General features: G+C 38.8%; 1 protein-coding gene and 1 long non-coding RNA gene across 3 annotated transcripts in view; one reads left to right on the top strand and one right to left on the bottom strand.

Moving 5' to 3' along the window:
• The first annotated feature begins 210 nt into the window (after window positions 1-210).
• LOC101427332 (NXPE family member 4-like) lies at window positions 211-17,139 on the top strand. Of its 2 annotated transcripts, none has more exons than XM_058289009.1 (8): window positions 211-305; window positions 420-495; window positions 2,241-2,486; window positions 5,196-5,301; window positions 10,594-11,327; window positions 11,787-11,848; window positions 13,222-13,428; window positions 14,782-17,139. In XM_058289009.1, exons 4-8 carry the CDS (start codon window positions 5,206-5,208, stop codon window positions 15,315-15,317), a joined length of 1,635 nt encoding a protein of 544 aa, XP_058144992.1. In that variant the 5' UTR covers window positions 211-305; window positions 420-495; window positions 2,241-2,486; window positions 5,196-5,205; the 3' UTR covers window positions 15,318-17,139. The 2 variants fall into 2 exon arrangements, with proteins under 2 accessions (XP_058144992.1, XP_058144989.1); XM_058289006.1 differs by having other exon boundaries at window positions 2,238-2,486.
• LOC131276225 (uncharacterized) overlaps window positions 2,465-21,432 on the bottom strand; it is a 57,599-nt gene continuing 38,631 nt past the window's right edge. The window contains exons 2-4 of the long non-coding RNA XR_009183729.1: window positions 10,572-10,704; window positions 8,194-8,362; window positions 2,465-4,687 (exon numbers count right to left, since the gene is read on the bottom strand). This is a non-coding gene — a long non-coding RNA (uncharacterized lncRNA). The remainder of the gene's footprint in view (window positions 4,688-8,193; window positions 8,363-10,571; window positions 10,705-21,432) is intronic.

The raw sequence follows: 21,432 nt of genomic DNA, 5'->3' as shown, positions 1-21,432 counted from the left end.
AACTTTACATACAGTGTAATTGTTTGTTCAAGTTCCTCCCTTCCACTCTTTATTGTTAACATTTTACTTTAACATATACTCTAAATACACAATATAGTTCTAGTAAACTACAATATAGTTCCACTTTTTAGAGCAATTAAAAATATGGTAAATGAATTTTATTATACTTGTGTTTATCATACCTTCATTTATTCCATTTCAGCACTCTATATTTCTTTGTGAGGACCCAAGTTTGTCTCTGGTATATTTCCCTTTGCCTGAAGAACTTCCTTTACTATTTCTTTGAGTGTAGCTCTGCTGTGCTGGTAATGAATTCTCTGTTTTTGTTCATCTAAAAGAATATTTCTACCTAATTTTTCAAATGTATTTTCTCTGGGATAGAATTCTGGATTTGCAGAGATTTTTGTTTTTCCTTTTAGGACTTCATGAATTTCACTCCATTGTCTTCTCTTTCCATGGCTTCTGATGAATAGTCTGCTATAATTCTTATTACAGGTAAGTGTCCTTTATCTCTGGCCACCTTCGGGATTTTTCTCTTTTGTCTTTTCAACAGCTTGAATGTGACATGCTTCTGCGTGTGTGTTTATGCATATAGATTGATATAGATGTAGAAGTAGATTAGATTATAGGTAGACATAAATGTAGATACAGATATAGATTATAGCTATAGGTGTAGATATAGATACAGATGTAGGTTATAGATGGATGTCAATGTAATATAGAGAGATAGAAAGAGAGAGAGAGTATATGTTATTCTGTTAAGTGTTCCCTGAGCTTTTTGAGTCTATAGTTTGATATGTGTCATTGATTTTGAAAAATTCTCAGCCATTATTTCTTTAAATATTACTTCAGATCTGCTCTCTCTCTACTCTTCTTCTGGTATTCCAATTACAAATGTTGGATGATTTGATATTTTCCCATAGTACTTGGGTTGTTTGTTCTGTTTTTTCCTCACTCATTTTTTCTCTTTGGGTTTCATATTTTGTCATTTATATTGGCATATCTTCAAGTTCACTGATATCTTACCATAACTGTATCTAGTCTCCTGATGAGCCTCTCTAAGGTATTCCTCTCTGTCATTGTGTTTTTCCTTTCTGTCATTTCCATTTAATTCTTCCTCATCCACCACTCTGCTGAAATTACCTATCTGATCTTACATGGTGTCCACCCTTTTCGTTAGAACATTTGCCATATTAACCATAGTTATGTTTAAATCTCTGTTAGATAATTCTAATACATGTGTCATATCTAAGTCTAGTTCTGTTGATTTCCTACCTCATAGAAGCACACCATCTTTTTCTGCCTTTGAGTATGCCTCATAATTTCAAGTTAAATTTTAATATCTTGTGTATAACAGCAAGATCAAGGCAAATATTTTAATGCTTTTAAATAGGAATAGCTTTCCTTTCCTTCTGCTAGGCCAATTGGGATAGACATGAAATTTGTTGTTGCTTTGGTTGTCCTCAATATACCAAAAACTTCAAATTCATTTAGCAATATCTCATGTTTGGAGTGGGACCTAATGTATCATAGGATTTTTCTCAATATCTATTCCAAACTGAACTTTAGATCTTCCCTTTGTACAGCATCTCATCGAGGGTCTGACTCTTTCACCTTTTTCTGTGGTATTCCATTGTCATTCATTACTCAATACCTGTTAGCCTGCTAGTAATGGTGGGTATCTAGAGGTGGTTTCTGGATAAGTCTCAGGTAAGTTTCATTCCATTTTGCCCTATCTCAAGCACAACTGAATTCTCTGCTTTCAATTTCCCAAGCACAGCTGAGACAAAGCTATAAATTTCATCTACCATCAGTTCAGAGATAACAGAATGGAATACAAAATGAAAAAATAATTTCTAAGTTCTATTAAATGTTGCTATGCTCAAAGACCCTAAGCCCAAAGTAGACTTGTTGCATCCATCACTATCATTCCTAGGAACAAACTTATTCTCCAAAATAATGAGATTGCAAGATTCTTCTTAACTTTAACTCCAGGTCAAAGTGACACATAGGGTCCCAGGGAGGTAAGAAAATTACTTACCTCCAAATTCATAATGCCTTATTAGTTCTCAGTTCTTATCTTAGAAGTGCTCTCTTTCTAGGATAAATGACAATGGGACATACTCCCATGTAAAATTCAAACCCCATCAACAGGAATCTAGTTTGTCCCCTGGCTCTTAAGAGGCAATTACACAATGATCTATCTTTAATACATTTCCAATTACTGCTTTATTCAGTAGCAAATAATACCAAGTCATGGAATTCAAGAGCCCAATCTCGTTTCTGCTGAGTCAAACCTAATCCAGTCTTCAAGTCTCTGTTGTGGCCAGAAATGAATGGGGAACCAGGCCTGCATGTCTCTCTTCTGATCATCAAGATCTCTATTCACAATCAACTGTGAACAATTGCTTAAATGAGAACAGAAACAACCCAAAAAGGCAAGCAGCAATTTATGTGCATGGAGCCATTCAACAATGTATTGAGAGGTAAGATTACCCCCAAAAAAATAAGAAGTCCTGTAGAGAAATGATGCAGTTTAATGTCACATCTATTTATTTATGAAATGGAATGCTTTTTCTGAAACATCTATATTTAGGTTGTTCAACTTCATTCATGTTTTCCCGAAGAACAAGGGATGTATTCTTGCTTTATAATTGTATATCTAAAAAACCCTTGGTGGTAGGGGAATTCCAGACCATCAACCTTGAAGTACAAGTCTGCTTGCAATTTTAAAGTAAGTTTTTCCTCATTATATGTTTGGAGATAAAGTCTGAGCCAGGCAAAACTGTTACATAGAGTTTGACCAAAAATTTATTGGGATGGATTTATGCTTCATTAATATGTATCAATAAAATTGATTTGTTAAAAAAAAAATTGAATGGATGACCAGATGCCCATATTCTCCTGTCAAAGTTGTGCAAATCCAATAAAACTGTTCTGGAAACCAACCACAACCTGTTTAAACAATCATGCTCGTTCATCTAAGAAAACATCAGGCACCTATTGTTAGTTTTAAGGTGTCAAAATCACATGTGTTTGAACAGATGGTCATGGATTTCTTGTGTTTTATTTTTCTTCTTGATGGATATTGTTTTGTGCTGCGGTGAACAAAAATGCAGTGACTTAGGCTTACAGTTTTTGTAGCTGGGTTCATGGAAAGTCAACAGTTTTTCTCATTTTAAAATCCTATATGAAAATTTGGGGATGAGATAAAATTCTTCCTCCTACATTCTTAAATACTGCTGAAAAACTGGAAGGGTCTATAGGACATGAAGCTGCTCTAGTGAAGGGTTTGAGAGCACTTCAAGCAGCAGGCATGAGTCATTGTTGTGCTCCACCACTGCAGGACTCAACTACTTTCTGCCTCTGTTTCTCATACTCTCTCTCTTAACATCTAACTAATCTATACTGTCTCTCTACTTCATAGCTGCATTTACTCTTTTCCTTGTCAGATATTTATTGTAGACTTACCAGAATTAGACTAATAAAAGACCTTAAAATCTTCTAATCTAATACACAGAAGCACTTCTCCTTCCTACTCTGTTTCAACTGTTAGCTATGGTTTGTGATCCAGGTCCCTCCTTAAGGTGCAGCTGGCTCAGCTGACATTTTGACCTTAGTTGACACAAGAATAAGGCTGTGAAGCTCAGCTAAAAATATCCAGACTGCAGTTTACAGCTCTGATTTGTCTTGGTACAGAGGGCAGGAAAACCAGTCGCACACTTGGCTTCCTAACAAAGCTGCAACACCAGCCTACCATACTTCCTTTGTATGGGGTTGAACAAAGACTTTAAATTAAAGGTATGAAAAATTGTAAATTGGGCAGATGGGGGAAGGGGTAACATTTATTCTTGGATTCAGAAACATATAATACCTGTATATAAACAGTGGATCCAGGGTAGAAGGTGTTTCTAGGGGAGATAAACTTTGAGGGATATAATATTTAGAAGGGCAGTAGTCAAGCAGTTTGATTTTTAAAGATAGCTTGAAATCCCAGGACAAAGACCAAAAGTAAGATGTAGACAAAGAAAAAGATTGACAAAGCCTGGAAATTTGATTTTATAAAAAGAAATGCGAGGGAAGCAGCTGTGGCTCAATTGATTGGGCTCCTGTCTACCGTATGGGAGGCCCTGGGTTCATGTCCCAGGGCCTCCTTGTGAAGGCAAGCTGGCCCTGCCCACGAAGAGCTGACGGCCCATGCCTGTGGAGAGCTGGTGCAGCAAGATGATGCAACAAAGCGAGACAAGCAGACACAGAAGAACACGCAGTGAATGGACACAGAGAGCAAACGGCAAGCCACAAGGCAGTGGCGGGATAAATAAATAAAAAATAAATCATTAAAAAAAAAGAAGAAATACAAGTTTTAAAATAATTTGTTCAACCTTGAGGAGTGCTAGAAAGGCTCCACACATTAGGAGACTTTCAAGGAGGAAGCTGGAAAATGGATTTACATTGGAAAAACACTGTCACACTGTGGTTCTCAGTGAAATTATCTGCTGCAAGGTTTTCTGCCTTCGTTTTGTGTTGGAGGGAGGCATAGGTCACATGGAGCCTGGAGATCTCACTGAGACATCCTTGAGCACTCAGCTGCTCAGTTTCTTAGAGCCCACCATGGTCTCCATGGCTCAGGCCTCCCTCTTCTGCAGAATGTACAAGCTGGTAGCCAAAAGATGGCCAGAAGATGAGGCTAAAAGAGAAAGGAAGCATAAAATTTTCTTGCTGATAATGACAATTTAAAAAAAAAATAGCTTCTGGGTTTTCTCAGAACCAATGCAAAAGCTGGAATCTCTGCGCTAGCGTGGAATCATGCCGCAAGCATCCTTTTTGGGAAGTACCTATCTAGGTGCTCGGCCCAGAAAAGCCAAGAAAGCCTCTGGTTAAGCACGTCCAGCCCAATTAAAAATAAACCCCTGCTTACCCTTATCCCACCCCTACAAAACTAACAGGTCCCTGCTCCAATCAACAGATCTTAGCTCATTTCCTTCCCATTTATAGAACTGCCCATGCTCTGGAAGCTGCTTTCGCTTTTGCAAGTGAATGGTTTCCTTGCTGTAGCAAACTTGGTGTCCCTACCAAAATACTGCAAACTGCAACTTGACCCCAACTTGTCTTTCGGTGGTGTGACCCTGTGTATGTTTTTTTTTTCTGTTTTGTCCTGTTGTGCTGTGTGTTTATTTTTGTCTTGTCTTTTGTAGGATCCTCATCATGAAAATAAGTGCGGCAAATCGCAGGATACTGCTGGTCCTCTTGTTTATACTAGCCTCCTGGATCATTTTTACAGTTTTTCAAAACTCCACAGAGGTAAGAACTGCTTTCCTTCAGTGTTTTATAAAAACCTAGCCTCGCTTAATCTCTCATCTGTTCAACATACAAGACCTGTATATTGTAGGAGCGATGCCAACAGCTGATGCAGGCTTTAAGAGCCAAAGTACCTGTGCATCACTGAAAGCAAATGGGAAAGGGTAATGTTTTATGTGCGTGTAAACATAGGCCTCACAGCTTCCTTTGCCACGTGCACATGTGTTGTAATTATTCTCTCCTAATTTTTAGCGTGGCTTTTCACTTTCTTTAAGGGAGCTTCAGACAAAGCTTTTTCACTTTTATATAGTAAAATTTTTTTGTCCTTTTATAATTAATGCTTTTTGAGTATTGTTTAAGAAACCATTCCGATCCTTCCCTACTCCAATGTCTGGTTAATTACTGAAATATTTTACAACAACTTTTAACATTTGCTTTTGATAAATAAACCTTTCATATATCTAGATTGGGGGAGTTTGCTGGTTTTTCTTTTATTTCGACATGGATAACCACTTTTTCAGGTCATTTTATTTTATAGTCCCTTCTTTCCAAGCTGACTTGTCATGGCACTTGTGTGATATAGTAAACTTCAAATAAACCTGACTCACTTTCTGGGCTCTTTGTTCTGTTCTACTGGTCAATTTGTCTTTCCAGTGCCAATACCACATGGCTGCAATTAGTATAGTTTTATAATTGGTCCTGAAAATGGACAGATCAAGTTACCATTGCTTATTCTACTTCAGAAGTTTCTTAGGTATTTTACATTTTAGAGTCAGGCTATCAAATTTGATGAAAAGCTCCAGTTAGATTATATGTGCCTTACTTTAACTTTGTATTAATAGATCAAATTGGAAAAATTGATGTTTATAGTATTGTTTTTCTCCTTAGCAACCTAAAATTTCCTCTTGCTAAGAAATTGTATGGTCTTTCCATAAATTTTACAAATTTTTTGCTATGGGTCTTATGTATCTTTTGTTAGATATATATCTTAGTACTTTTATAGTCTATGTTGCTATTGTAATTGATATAAATGTTATTGTTTTTTAAATTACATTTTCTGAATCCCCGTTGTCGGTGTAGTGGGATGCAATTGACTTTTGCATATTAAACAGCCAAGATTTAACTTTCCAGGATTTCTAATTCATTATTTAATGGATACAATAACTTCAAGTATCTCTCTGCGATTAGAAAGTATACTTATTCCAAAGTTCTATTTTGTCTTCTCTATTAGTTCTGTTCCCTTGAGTGTCTTCTCTTTATTGAAATTGATACCTCTCTTTCATGAATTGGCTTTCATAAAAATTGGTCTAATTCTTGATTGTATGCACCCCTATATTTGAGATTCCTTTGTAGCCAGTCTGTGAATTCTGTTATCTACTCATTCCAGCTTCTTTGTAATATAGGTACAAAAAGCACTTTGAGGCAATAAATGTTCCCCATATGTCTTATGTGTTGCCCTATCCCACCTCTCCAACCTAAATACTTGTAGGTGTTACTCCCATCTGTTACCAATTGCCTTGTCCTGGGCAGGTGAGAAAATAGGGAAGCAACAACCTGCCTGGCTTGTCCTGTGGACTGTCTCTTCACCCATCTTGCTCCAGTTATCTGCTTCCTTTAGGCTTGTAGCATTCCTGGAGAGGCTTCTGTCTTCTGCAGAACCCTCATCTATCTGTGTTTGGAGTTGTGCTTTTCATTCTTGATATAATCTCAGCTGTCTTTCATTTTTTAGTGGTCCAATTAAGGTATCTCTTCCTGTTTCCCAGAAAAGTTCAAGATTTTTAAAGTTCTTTCCTGTTTTGTTTTGTTTTTTTAAAGATTTATTTATTTATTTCTCTCCCCTTCCCCCCACCCCCACCCCAGTTGTCTGTTCTCTGTGTCTATTTGCTGAGTCTTCTTTTGTCTGCTTCTGTTGTTGTCAGCGGCACAGGAATCTGTGTTTCTGTTTGTTGCATCATCTTATGTCAGCTCTCCGTGTGTGTGGCACCATTCCTGGGCAGGCTGTACTTTCTTTCGCACTGGGCGGCTCTCCTTACGGGGCGCACTACTTGCGCATGGGGCTCCCCTACGCGGGGGACACCCCTGCGCGGGGGACACCCCTGCATGGCATGGCACTCTTTGCGCGCATCAGCACTGTGCATGGGCCAGCTGCATACGGGTCAAGGAGGCCCAGGGTTTGAACTGCGGACCTCCTATGTGGTAGATGGAAGCCCTAACAACTGGGCCAAGTCCGCCGCCTCTTTCCTTTTTTTATAGCATTTGGTGGTAGGAATTTGAGGCTGCAATATGTGCTTAGTTCTCCTTTGGGAGACAAATTTTTCCTATTATATTTCTATTAAGAATTTTTTGCTGAGAAAATTATTCTTCCATTCTAAAAGTTATTTAAAATTTTCATTTAATGTTGTAGAAATTGAGAAAACTGGCATTGTAGTGTAGTGTAATAGCTAAAGGTCAATGCTATAAAAGTGTTGTTCAATCCTCTAAGTCCTTCCTGATTTTTCTCTCTAGTTACTGTAGTAACTACTGAAAGAGGAGTTTTTAAATATCCATTAGTAATGGTGGATTTTTTTATTTCTCCCTTTAATTATGCCAACTTTTACTTCATACATAAGTATATGTGTATGTGATCACATACACATATGACTGCTGTATTTTCTGACAATTTGATCCTTTCACCATTATGAAATGATCATCTTTATTTCCGGTGATATTCTTTGTGTTAAAGTCTAGTTTAAAATTAATATTAGTTTCTTTGTGCTTACATGGTATATCATTTTCTATCCATTTACTTTCAATTTATCTGAATCTCTATACTTAAACTGCATTCCTTGTAGACAGTAAAATAGTCTACATTTCTTTTAAATGTCTGCCTTTTAATGAAGAATTCAACCTACTTACCTTTAATGTAATTTTTAATATGTGTGGTTTTAGGTTCACCACTTTGTTTTATGTTTGTTTCCTCTGTTTTTTGTTCCTCTGCTCCTCTCCTGCTTTCTTCCAAGTTAGTTGAATATTTTTAGAATTTCTTTCTTTTAGCTACAGCTTCTTTTTTAAAAAGTGGTTTCTCCTGAAATTATGACACACATCTGTAAGTTTTAGAGTTAATATTGTACCCTTTCAAGTAATGTGCAAGAATTCTTCAACCATATAGTTCCATTTACTCCTGATCCCATTCTTTAAGCAATAGTGGTCATATCATTTCAAAATTATAATTATACTTTAAATAATTATATGTATTTTTTCAAAAGATTTATTTTATTTCTTTCTACCCACTCATTGTTTGCACTTGCTATGTCCATTTGTCTTCTGTGTTTCCTTAGGAAGAATCAGAAATCGAACCCAGGACCTCTAATATGGGAGAGAGGCACTTAATCACTTAAAGCCACCTCCACTCCCTGCTTTGTTGTGTCTCTCATTAAGTTTTCCTCCTGTTTCTTGCTGTGTCATCTTGTCGCATCAGCTCTCTGCGTCTGCCCATCACACCAACTCCCTGTCTTCTTTAGGAGGCACTAGGAACTGAACCAGGGACCGCCCATATGGTAGGCGGGAGCCCAATCACTTGAGCCACATCTGCTTCCCCCTAATTATATGCATTTTAAAGAAATTAAAAGTAAAAACAGATAGGCTTTTATATTTATCCAGATATTTACTATTTTCAGTGCTTTGTACTCCTTCCTGAAGATCTGTGTTTCCATCTGGAGTAATTTCCTTCAGCCTAGAGAACATTTATTAGCCCTTCTTACAATGAAGCCTATTGCTGGTTCCTCTTCCAGGCAGAGATTCTCTCCAGTTTTTGTCTGCTTTTGATCACTCTCCAGTGCTCTTAGAGCACTGTTTATTAAATTTTTGTCCAGAATTGATCATTATTATTTGCAGGAGAATTGGTCCAATACAAGCTATTCTATCTTTAACAGAAATTCCGAGATATTATTGTGAATAATATTACTATTTGATGATTTGACATATTAAAATATTTTAATGAAAGCACTTATTTATCAAATAATAGAGATAATAAAAAAACTCTGAGTATGTGTTAGGTACCATTCTAAATGTTTTTCATACGTTAACCCATTAATCCTCACAATAATTACATGGGGTGTTTATTTTTATGATCCCAAGTTGTATTTGATAAAACTGGGTCATGAGAAGTTAAGAAATTTGACCAAGGTCAAATTTGACCAGGGTAACAGGGCCAGATTTCAATTCCAGGCAGATAATTTTTGAAAATGAGCAACCCAGTGTTACAAATATACACTATGATTAGGATTCTCATTCAATGCTGGTTTAGTGTAAATTGGCACTACATTTCTAGAAAATAATTTCATATCATATATCAAGGCCTTTGACAATGTTATCACAATTTACAAATAATTCTGTCTTGATCTTCTCAATAAATAATATGAACTACAAAGAAAGATTTATACCAAAAATGCTCTTTATAGGAAAAGCAGGGAGCAATAATATCCAAAAAGATCAGAACAAGTAAATTATTGAGCTATATCCATAGGGTGGCTATTATCTGAGCCTTTAAAATAAGGTGGAGAGTTTTTAATGACACCATTTAAAAAATCAAACTTCAGTAATAAATATGCAACTTATTCACAATCAAGTAAAATTTAAAAATATATTAACAGTAGTTATCAATGGTTGGTGTGATTATGGGTGTTTAATTTCCTATACAGATTTCACACTATTTTTATTAATAAATCAGTGTTCTTTCATTAGAATATAAATATCTTAATAAACATATGCTTCTGCATCTCTTAAGTTTATAAAATCAATCTGACAAATACCAATAAATTTTATAGAATTTTTAAGCAATGTATAAAGATGAAACTGAAAAAATAGATGATTCGTAGTTCACATGAACGTCTCATGCATTTAAACACTTTCTTAAGTATTTCTTTAAATGACTGAATTTGAGTTTTATGGTAAAAAAAATAATAGAACAATAAATATTGCTTCTATGCTATGCAGTGAAAACATATTTTCTCAAATGGTCTTCACAATTGCCCTGTAAGGTAGATTTTATCACCACCATTTTAAGGAAGAAGATCCTAAGGTTTTTTGAGATTAAATGGTTAGGCCAAAACAAATTAACAGGTGGGAAGTAAAGTTCCATCACCAGAATTTCTCAGAAAAATCATTTTGTCTATGAAACATATATGATCATAAAATCTCAGTATCATTTTATTGTATTTTTGTACCTGCCATTATTCTATAAAAGAAGGAAGATGGCTAACCCTCCAAAAATTAAATAAGAACATTTACTATACCTTCTATTCATTATCATATCAGTTTTGGACTGCCCTCAAGTTGCCCATCTCCCTCCATCAGTGGAATTTCATCATGAAGTCCCCATGTCCTGAAGCACCACTGAGACCAGTGATATCACCAGGAGAGAATGACCTGAGAATAAAGGAGATCACGCAGAAGCTAGACCAGCTGATCCCGCCCAGACCTTTCGCCCACCTCATCCTCACCACCAGTGCAGCGCACAGCAGAGCCTCCATCCTCAACCCCCGAGACCCCTACTGCAGGGGGGAGCAGCTCGACGTCCTGCTGGAGGTGAGGGACCACTTGGGACGCAGGAAGGACTACGGCGGGGATTTCCTCAGGGCCAGGATGTCTTCCCCAGCCCTGCAGGCAGGCGCTTCAGGAAAGGTGACAGACTTCAACAACGGCACCTACCTGGTCAGCTTCACTCTGTTCTGGGAGGGCCGGGTCTCTCTGTCTGTCCTGCTCATCCACCCCAGCGAAGGGGCGTCAGCCCTCTGGAGGGCGAGGAACCAAGGCTATGACAGGGTCATCTTCACAGGCCAGTTTGCCAGTGGCTCCTCTCATGTCAATACCGATTGTGCCCTGGTCTTAAACACAAGTGCTGAGCTGTGCCAGTACCTAGATGCTCAAGATCAAGAAGCCTTCTACTGCGTGAGGCCTCGGCACACGCCCTGTGCTGCACTGACCCACATGTACTCCAAGAACAAAGAAGTTTCTTATCTTACCAAACAAGAGAGGAGCCTCTTTGAAAGGTAACTATTTCTGGAGACCAAGTGGGCAAATATGGTAGTGATTTGACCTACAAGTCCTTTGAGTATACCAACTTTGGAGCTCTTCTGAAGAGCCATTGAGAAATATCCTTGAATTCAGTTGTGGACAGCAGTCCCCAGCCTTTTGGGATATGTAACCCTTATTACTGAAACAAAAAGTATACACAGAAGGAAGACTTTAAAGAGAATAAAAATATATGAGCATGTTTGTGCTCTAATATTATTCTTTCTGCATTTCAATAATCCATCTTGCAAACCTGGGTATCTGTATCCTGAATACTAGTAAGTAAAGAAATGAAAATTTAGTAAATGGTCTGAAACTTTGGGCACAGTGGTCAACTTTTCACCAACAAATAACTAAAGCACTGGATAATCTGGTTTCTTACTTTTCCTGGTCTTTTGGGCCACCTGCAGACTAATTTCTGTATTTGTTTATTTAAGGTCAAATGTGGGTGTAGAAATTGTGGAAAACTTCAACACCATTAACGTCTCCACATGCAACAGTAAGTTCTCTTTGTGTCTGATGGGTGGTGCTTGGTACAGGACCTCCTCAAGGGCTTTCGCCTTTCTGCTGGGCTTGTTCACTATTATCAGTCCCACAGGCTCCAGGCCAATATAGCAAGATACAGTTATGTAAGTGAGGGAATGGTTAGAATCATAAGGATATCTTCAATCTGTGTTACTGACTGTGAGTCTCATCATCGATCTATGTATCAGGCAACAGATTATTTGCCCATCTAACATAATATCTTTCAAATATTGAAACTCTTTCTCAGTTCTTTGCCTAGTTTCCTACCTACCCACACCACCACTGCTCACACTACTAACTCCACCACCACTATCCTCACTTCCTCTCCATCCCTCCCCACACCATATCAACACCATCACCACTTCCCATATCACTATTGGGCCAAGAATCACCATCTAGAGGCTTCCAATCTGCCATCCAGGAGTTGAGTCATTAAACTTTTCTCCTCGTAGACTTTGCCTACTTTCAGTTTTAATGTACAAAATAGTGCTACCACAGTTAAGTTTACAAATTTCTCTTTAATATCTTTGACTCCAAACAGCCTAGGAATTACCCACCTAACACGATTTAAGGTAAGATCTTTTATGACTCTTTTATTTCACCTCTAAAGCTTGCTAATCACTAATATTGTCTTTACACTAAACTGTAAATATGAACGTAGAGGTGGAAATGACTTGTTTTCATAAAGAATACACGGGCACACTCATATCAATTGGAAAAATAGTAAACTTCCCTTTGTTTGTCCAAGCTCCCCAAGGGCTCCTTACCATTCTGTCCACATCAGCCCCTTAGAATCTGAAAATCCTCTTAAACCAGTGATACTCAGTTAACACCAGGCACATGTTGGACCTCCAAGACCCTGCTTCAGCCAACAATCATATCCATGAGAATTGGCCAGTTCCCAAGCCAACTAGTTGTTAATATTTTTTAATATCACCCTGAGTATAACTCAGAGGATTTAGTTTGATGATGGCATTTAAGTGTAGCAGTGTAACAACTTGGGAGTAGGATGGACTAAAATGATAAGATAATTGAGCTTTCATTTCTCTGCAAGAATGGATAACTTGACTTTCATAGGAAGGTGACCAAATATTTTAAATTTGCCCAGAAGATCTTTTTTTTCTTGGAGAAAACATCTGTTCTTATTAATGGAAACTATTTAGAAAATTCACTTTAGAGAATAATATTACTAAAAAATAGGTATTCCATTAAGAGGATGCTTCAATAAGACTTTTCTATCACTGTTATCATCCTTGCCTCCCTACTTATAAAAGACAGTAGGTTCTGAATAACTGTTTGTGGTTAATTTGATGTTTTAGAAGATCCTTCTTGCTTTTTTTTTGGCAGAACAAACAGTTCGAATGAAAAAGAAATGCAAGCTTGGAATGACATCCAAAATACCAAGTGGGCATGTCTGGGAGGACAGCTGGATTCCCACATCCTGTAGTTTGATTCCAATCGAAATGAAAAAGTGCCTGAGTGGAAAGTTCATATATCTAATGGGAGATTCCACGATCCGCCAGTGGATGGAATACTTCGTAAAGAATATCAACAGTATGCCTCAGTCTAAACTATTATTCTCATCCTTTTCAGAAACTTTTTTCATTCAAAAAGAAGAAAGAAATAAGGGGAAGTCCTCTTCTTTTTCATATTCTTTAACTGGAACTCACTGAAACTTTTCATGAGACATTCTTATCTTTCTAACAATGCATTTATCTGACTGAGAGGGAGCCAGAGTAGCAAAAGGTTTATCACAACCCTCTCACCACAGAGTCCACATTTCAGTTTTTACCCACCATGCTCAGGAAATCATTGAAACAGCTGAAGGTAATTTAAGAGTTACCAATCATCTTTAGCTAATTTTTTAAGTTGTGTGTAAGGAAACAACTGTTTCACATCTTGTCAAAAGTCAAATTCTATGGCAAGTGTGTGTTTTATAGAAGAGAACTGAATTTGGAAGCAGCATGAAGAAAATAGCCCTGCCATTTTCCTCCTCCCTCTCTTGTCCCTTCCATATTCAAGGCTCACTGGGTTAGGATTTCAAATGTAGCCCTTTAATTCTAAGAGGGTACGTGCTAGAAAGCATTATTAATCCTTTCCTAAATATATTCCTCAGAAGATGTAGCTATAAAGGATCTGCCCTTGATATTTCTTTAAGAGTTTAATTAGTACAATGAAAAATGGGAGCATTTCATTTTATGCTATTCATTTCATGCTTCTTTTCAGAAGTGTTAACATCTGGTAGACTATTTTCACAAGAATTGGAAAGAACTTCAAGTTAAAGTGCTGGTTCTGTCACTTACTGGATGTGTAGTGTTGGGCAGGTCATTTCCTCTTTTGTTTCTCTGTTCTATACCATGCCAATGATGTAATACAATGCTATAGTATAGTAATAATATAGTTATATATATATATGTAAAAGTATATCTGTGTGTGTTTATATGTGTATATATATATACATATATACATATATATGGAGCTTTGAGGTGCTCATCAAATAAATACTTTGTCAACTGTAAAATACTTCTCAAATGAATAGTAATACCATTATTATTTTAGGTGATATATTCAGTACCATTCCAGGTACGGGAGTAGCAAATGCAGAAGTATAGAATGCAATCTCCCTCATAAGGTGATTTACAGAGTGGTTGGGGAAATAGGCTTACTTGTTTTGATGAATGTAAAGAGGATCAATTAGTACATTTATCCTCAAAATCGCTTAGTCTACAGTTAGGAATATGTACAGAAATAATACCTATAAACCTGACCTTATCATCCCTCAATGAAGTTACCTCAATGATTAGCTTATTCAACTATAAGCTCCAAATCTTCTCTTCTATCTTCATGACCAGTCAATCTTTGTAACTCTATTCTCCTTTCATTTTGGGGTTACACATCCATCATCAGCACTGAAGTCAGTGGATCTGCATGAATCTGGAAAACTTCGACACCAACTTGCTGTGGACTTGGATAGGAATATCAACATCCAGTGGCAAAAGCATGGCTACCCCTTGATTGGATCACTGACCTATTCAGTCAAAGAGATTGAGTACATCACCCGAGTCATTGACAGAACTGCAGGGGAAAAAAATACCATCATTGTTATTTCTCTGGGCCAGCATTTCAGACCCTTTCCTATTGATGTTTTCATCCGAAGGGCCCTCAATGTCCACAAAGCTGTTCAACGTCTTCTTCTGAGAAGTCCAGATACTGTGGTTGTCATCAAGGCAGAAAACACCAGGGAGATGTACAATGATGCAGAGAGATTTAGTGACTTCCATGGGTATATTCAAAATCTCATCATGAAGGACATTTTCCATGATCTTAACGTGGGCATCATCGATGCCTGGGACATGACAATTGCACATGGCACAAATGCTGTGCACCCACCTCAATCTGTTGTCAGAAATCAGATAAATACACTGTTAAACTACATTTGCTAGATAATGCGCATCTCTACAAATCATTCACTTAATTAAAAGCATTTATTGTGTTTGCTAGCATGTCAGATGCAGAGTTTGGCTCTGAACTCCCAATTAGCATAAGGGGATAATCCGATCCATGAGCCACTAAATCAGCCAAATTAGTTATTTCTAATCTTAGCTTCCAATTAAAAACAAAAATGAAAATATTCGTGAAAAGGACCTTTCCTTCTTGACCAGAGCCATGCATCTCCTCACAAATGGGAAATTAAACAATTTAAGTTAAATGCGCTCCACTCTGATGCACAAAAAGTCACAGCAATAAAGAAATTGCAAGATTAATACTTGGAGAAAGCAGTCCCATTTCCTTACTTTTTCCACTAAATCTAAACTCAAGATCATTTCCAAGTGAGGAGAGGTGGAGCCTTGTGAGGCCATTCTCCATAGTCCACAGGCTGGAGGTGGGGGTAGGGGCTGCAGAGTCCCAGGCAAGGCCACCTGGGTCGCGGAATGCTCTGACTCTTCTCTCCTTATATAAGCTCAACTGCTAAGAGCTAATCTGATCCTATAGCACTTATCCTTCAAGAATGTAGGATAACACAAGCGAAAATACATTGCACCAGAAGTTGGAGGGAGCTAGGCTTTATTCCTTCTCTGTGAGCAATTTTAAGACATTGGATTAGTCACATCAGCCAACTGTGCCTCAGCTTCCCAAATGAAGTGGTCAGTGGAAAAGTGTTGATTTTCAAACCTTGCCCCGTGCAACTTTGGATGCCTCAGATAGGACTTGAGATACTGATTTGGGGCACAGGAGTGAAAATCAGTGCCTTGTGGACAGGGTACACGTGCCTGTACCACACCTTCATTCAGAATATCAGCCACTTTCACTTATCTGTGTACTGGACTTCTGGGTGAAATTTTATATTATTTAATTTTAAAAGATTATATTTTCAAATAGTATAAACATTTTTCAATTACTTCGTGAAAGATTCATGTGAAATAGCCATGATAAGTAACATGTTATTTTTAGTTAGGGAAACAGAGGGACAGGAAATGATTGTCTTTCAGGAGTAAAACAAAACACTGTACTATCTTGGCTATTTCCTGTGAATCTGTACTTATTTTAAAAGAGTTAAAAAATATTTCAATTGATGCCCAAAGCACCATAATTATGGAGAACATGTAGCCCACTAATTAGTACTTATACAATAATCTAAGTACCATTCAGGAATAAAAGGAAGAAAAAAATAACATCTTATGTGGATTGCATATTGGGGAAAGATTCTTACAGATACCTATGGCCCATCGATCCTAGTCTTTTATTTCTACCAACCAACGATCCCTGCCAGATACACATCCCTGAGAACTCAGGACAACTGGAAAAAATTAAGTTCTTGGGGTATAAGGCAAGTTTGTTTTCATCTTGTCCAGCATTGCACATTTTCTGTCTTCGGAGATAAGATTTGTATGTGCAGTTTCAATATCTAGTGTGTCTTTTACCTGAAATATGATCATTTTCTGTAACTTAAAATACTATTCGTGTGAACTGATACATTTTTTTCCTTATTTCATATGAAAATACTGCTGGGGTATTTAGATTTCTGTACCTGTTGTAAATACTTTCAATACCTGTCAGTAACCCTAGTTCTGACAGTATTCTGATATTTTACTCATTAGATGTTTTAGTGTTTTTAGTATTTGCAGCTGAACACATGAGATAAATGATTGGAACTAAATAAATGAATGAATAAGTTAATAAGTATCCTGTGACTGATGTGGGGAGGAAGTAAAATTTCAGAAAAGTGAACTGACAGATAAAGAGAAAAGTAAAGGATTAAAGCTTGAAGACGCGATCATTATTTTATCTCTCTTCACTTTATTGCCTCTTGTATTGTACATCTTTGGTTTTTGTCCTGCCCAATATGCCATCTGGTAACAGAGCCCCTCTTTTCCTGGAGAACTGTACCTTTCCAACTTTGTTTCATACTAGTCTTAGTCCCAATTACGTGACCCTGCCTCTCTCCTTGGCTCCTACTTTTCAACAAAGCACTCTTCCTCCACAAAGTGATGGGTCCAAGGAGAATCATTTGGGAGGTGTAATTTTTTCTGTGATTTAATACGAATTCTGAGAGGAAATTGTCGTTTCTCTTTTTTTTTTTTGGACTTAAGTCACCAGTGATTTTATTTCTTAGATGGCTGATTACATCTACAATCAACCAAGGAGAATGCCACCAGCAATTAGTGATGTTTTATCCAATCATTGAAGGTCTTAAAAAAGGAAGTGATTCCAGCATTGAAAGAGAATTTTCCAGTTCAATATCAGACAACCAACTTCTCTTGGAAACTCATCAAGAACCTTCATTGGACAGGTGACATATGGCTGACAGGGAGCTATACAGGGCATATGTCCAGGGTGCATGGTAATGTTTGGATATACTCATAGGGGCAACAATTAAAAACTACAGCTGGGGGGATACTGGGTTCCTGGCTGGGGGTGCTCTGTCGTGGTCCCTAGGGGAGCAGCAGCAGTCCCCCAGGTGCAACGGTAAGGACCAGGAAGGAATGAGGGTCCAACAGTGAGCCCCTGATACTAATGACTATGCTTGTGAGCCTATACGCCTGAAATAAGAACAAGGCCTAGAGCAGCACTGTGTCTAGGAATTTCCTCCTGACAGCCTCTGTGTTACTCAAATGTGGCCAGTCTCGAAGCCAAACTCAGCATGTAAATGCAACGCCTTCCCCCCAGCGTGGGACATGACACCCAGGGATGAGCCTCCCTGGCACTGAGGGATCACTACCAAGTACCAGCTGATGATGCAACTAGAAAATGACCTTGAATTAAAGGTTCAATGCGGATCAGCAGAATATCCCTGTCTACATATAATAACATGACTTTAAAATGCTGTTTGACCTAACATCAGGGGGAAATGGAAAGGAGAAATGAGTTTATATGGCTACGAGTCTCTAAAAAAGAGTCTGGAGGTTGTCAGAAGGATTGCCCTTATGCACAACTGAGCAGAGTCTCAGAGACAGATAAAGTAGATACAACCCCAGGTATTGGTTCCTTTGAGGGCTAAAGAGACCCACGGGTTCTATGGTCATGGCAGATGGGGTTCACTGCCATGTCAGATGGCCCTTCTTTGGAGCTGGTGTTTCTGCGTGATAGAACTGGACTCAGATGGGATCTCTTTTCACAAGCCTTTCATGCTACTTTACTGGAATTGTAGTTGGTGTTGGGGTTTAAGATATATTTAGGGGATTTGAATCTCTGGACTGACAATAGGATAGCCAGGCCCTAAGCCTCAACAGACTCCAGCTCCTACAATCTGATTTATTGGACTTACCCCACTCAGCTAAGATGGAGTTGAAGAAGGACAACCACCACACCATGGAGCCTAGAGTGCCTACAACTGAGCAGGAGGATTGCATCCAGTATCCATGTGGAATCTGAGCCTCCTCTTGACATAGAGGTGCAACAGACGCAACCAATCCAAGGTCCACAGAGAAAAGGTGGCATTGGTGTGGGAAAAGTGGCCATGGTGGCTGATGGGTATGGGGAATGGGAGGAAGAGATGAGATGTGGAGGTGTTTTTGGGACTTGGAGTTGCCCTGGATGGTGCTTCAGGGACAATCACCGGTCATTGTAAATCCTCCCAGGGCCCACTGGATGGAACGTGCGAGAGTATGGGCTATGATGTGGACCATTGATCATGAGGTGCAGAGATGCCCAGAGATGTACTTACCAAATGCAATGGATGTGTCATGATGAAGGGAGTGAGTGTTGCTGGGGGGGGAGTGGTGGGGTGGGAGTGGTGGGGTTGAATGGGACCTCATATATTTTGAATGTAATATTTTTACAAAATGAATAAAATTTAAAAAAAAGAACCTTCATTGGAGCCCCTAGTTTGCAGCCTGCCTGCAGAATTTGGACTTGTGCATCCCCATGGTCATATGAAAGAATTTTATAAAATCTCATACTACTTACAGATATCTACAGTTGATTCTGTTTCTCCAGAGAACCCTCACTAATATAGCTCGGTACTGGGAGCAGGGTCTTGAGGAACAGAATTGTAAACATGGGATTTCTGGAGTGGTTCTGGGAGTTTTGAATTGGCTCTCTACACTAACTGGACACAGAGGTACTAATGACTCCCTTCCCAATAATCACAAGGCCACTGACAGTCCATGGCATGAGTTGCCAATGGAGATACACAAAATGCCATCACTGGATTCCCCTATTTCCATGCTTTTAAGAAGCAAGGATATAAGTGAGAGTGTTTTCAACACCTTAACAGAGTTGTTGGGGTTTTTTTTCCCACTTTTGCTTTTTTTTTTTTTTTTTTCAAATTCTACTCAATTTATTCATTTTTTAAAAAGATAGTACATTAAAAAAAATGAGGTCCCCATTCGCCCCCACCGCCCCCACCCCACCACTCCCCCCGCAATAACACTCTCCCCCATCATCATGTCACATCCATTGCATCCGGTGAGTACATCTCCGGGCATCGCTGCACCCCATGACCCGTGTTCCACACCACAGCCCACACTTTCCCATGTTCCATCCAGTGGGCCATGGGAGGACATACAACTCCGGCAATTGTCCCTGGGGCACCACCCAGGACAACTCCAAGTCCCAAGAATGCCTCCACATCTCTTCTCTTCCTCCCCTTCATTCCCCACACCCAGCAGCCACCATGGCCACTTTTTCCACATCAATGCCACATTTTTTCGACATTAACCACAATAGTTCATGAATAGAATATCATTAAGTCCACTCTGATCCTTACTGTATTCCTCCTTCCTGTGGACCTTGGCTTGGTTGTGTCCATTCCACATCTATGTCAAGAGGGGGTTTAGATTCCACATGGATATTGGATGCAATCTTCCTGCTTTCAGTTGTAGGCACTCTAGGCTCCATGGTGTGGTGGTTGACATTCTTCAACTCCATGTTAGCTGAGTGGAGTAAGTCCAATAAATCAGAGTATAGGAGCTGTAGTCTGTTGAGGTCAGGGCCTGGCTATCATATTGTCAGTCCAGAGATTCAAATCCCCTAGATATATCTTAAGCCCCAGCACCAACTACAATTCCAGTAAAGTAGCATGAAAGGCTTGTGAAAAGAGATTCCATCTGAGTCCAGTTCTATCACGCAGAAACACCAGCTCCAAAGAAGGGCCAACTGACATGGCAGTGAACCCCATCTGCCATGACCATAGAACCTGTGGGTCTCCCCAGCCCTCAAAAGGACCAATACCTGGGGTTGTATCTACTTTATCTGTCTCTGAGACTCTGCTCGGGTGTGCATAAGGGCAATCCTTCTGACAACCTCCAGACTCTTTTTTAGAGACTCATAGCTATATAAACTCATTTGTCCTTTCCATTTCCCCCTTACTTTAGGTCAAACAGCATTTTAAAGTCATGTTATTATATGTAGACAGGGATATTCTGCTGGTCCGCGTTGAACCTTTAATTCAAGGTCATTTTCTAGTTGCATCATCAGCTGGTACTTGGTAGTGATCCCTCAGTGCCAGGGAGGCTCATCCCCAGGTGTCATGTCCCACACTGGGGGGAAGGCATTGCATTTACATGCTGAGTTTGGCTTTGAGACTGGCCACATTTGAGTAACACAGAGGCTGTCAGGAGGAAATTCCTAGACACAGTCCTGCTCTAGGCCTTGTTCTTATTTCAGGTGTATAGGCTCACAAGCATAGTCATTAGTATCAGGGGCTCACTGTTGGACCCTCATTCCTTCCTGGTCCTTACCGTTGCACCTGGGGGACTGCTGCTGCTCCCCTAGGGACCACAACAGAGCCCTCCCAGGCCAGTAATCTAGTACCCCCCAAGCTGTTGTTTTTAATTGTTTCCACTATGAGTATATCCAAACATTTCCATGCCCCCTGGACATATGTCCCGTATAACTCCCTGTCAACCATATATCACCTGTCCATAACATCCCATACCATTATTCCTCCGCTGCCATTGTTGAACCACTCTGTGATCCAAAACTTCCTGAAAAGTGTAGCCCAATATAATGTCAGGTTCCCTTACTAGTAAAATGGAATATAGCGATGAGTTTAAAGGTTAGATATAGAATACATATTGATTTGGGAAAATTCTACATCCTATCTTTTTCTTTTCT

This window comes from Dasypus novemcinctus, chromosome 27, assembly GCF_030445035.2.
Source record: "Dasypus novemcinctus isolate mDasNov1 chromosome 27, mDasNov1.1.hap2, whole genome shotgun sequence".
NCBI lineage: Eukaryota > Metazoa > Chordata > Mammalia > Cingulata > Dasypodidae > Dasypus > Dasypus novemcinctus.
The sequence above is the reverse complement of the archived record's forward strand: the minus strand, read 5'-3'. Positions and strand labels throughout refer to the sequence as shown.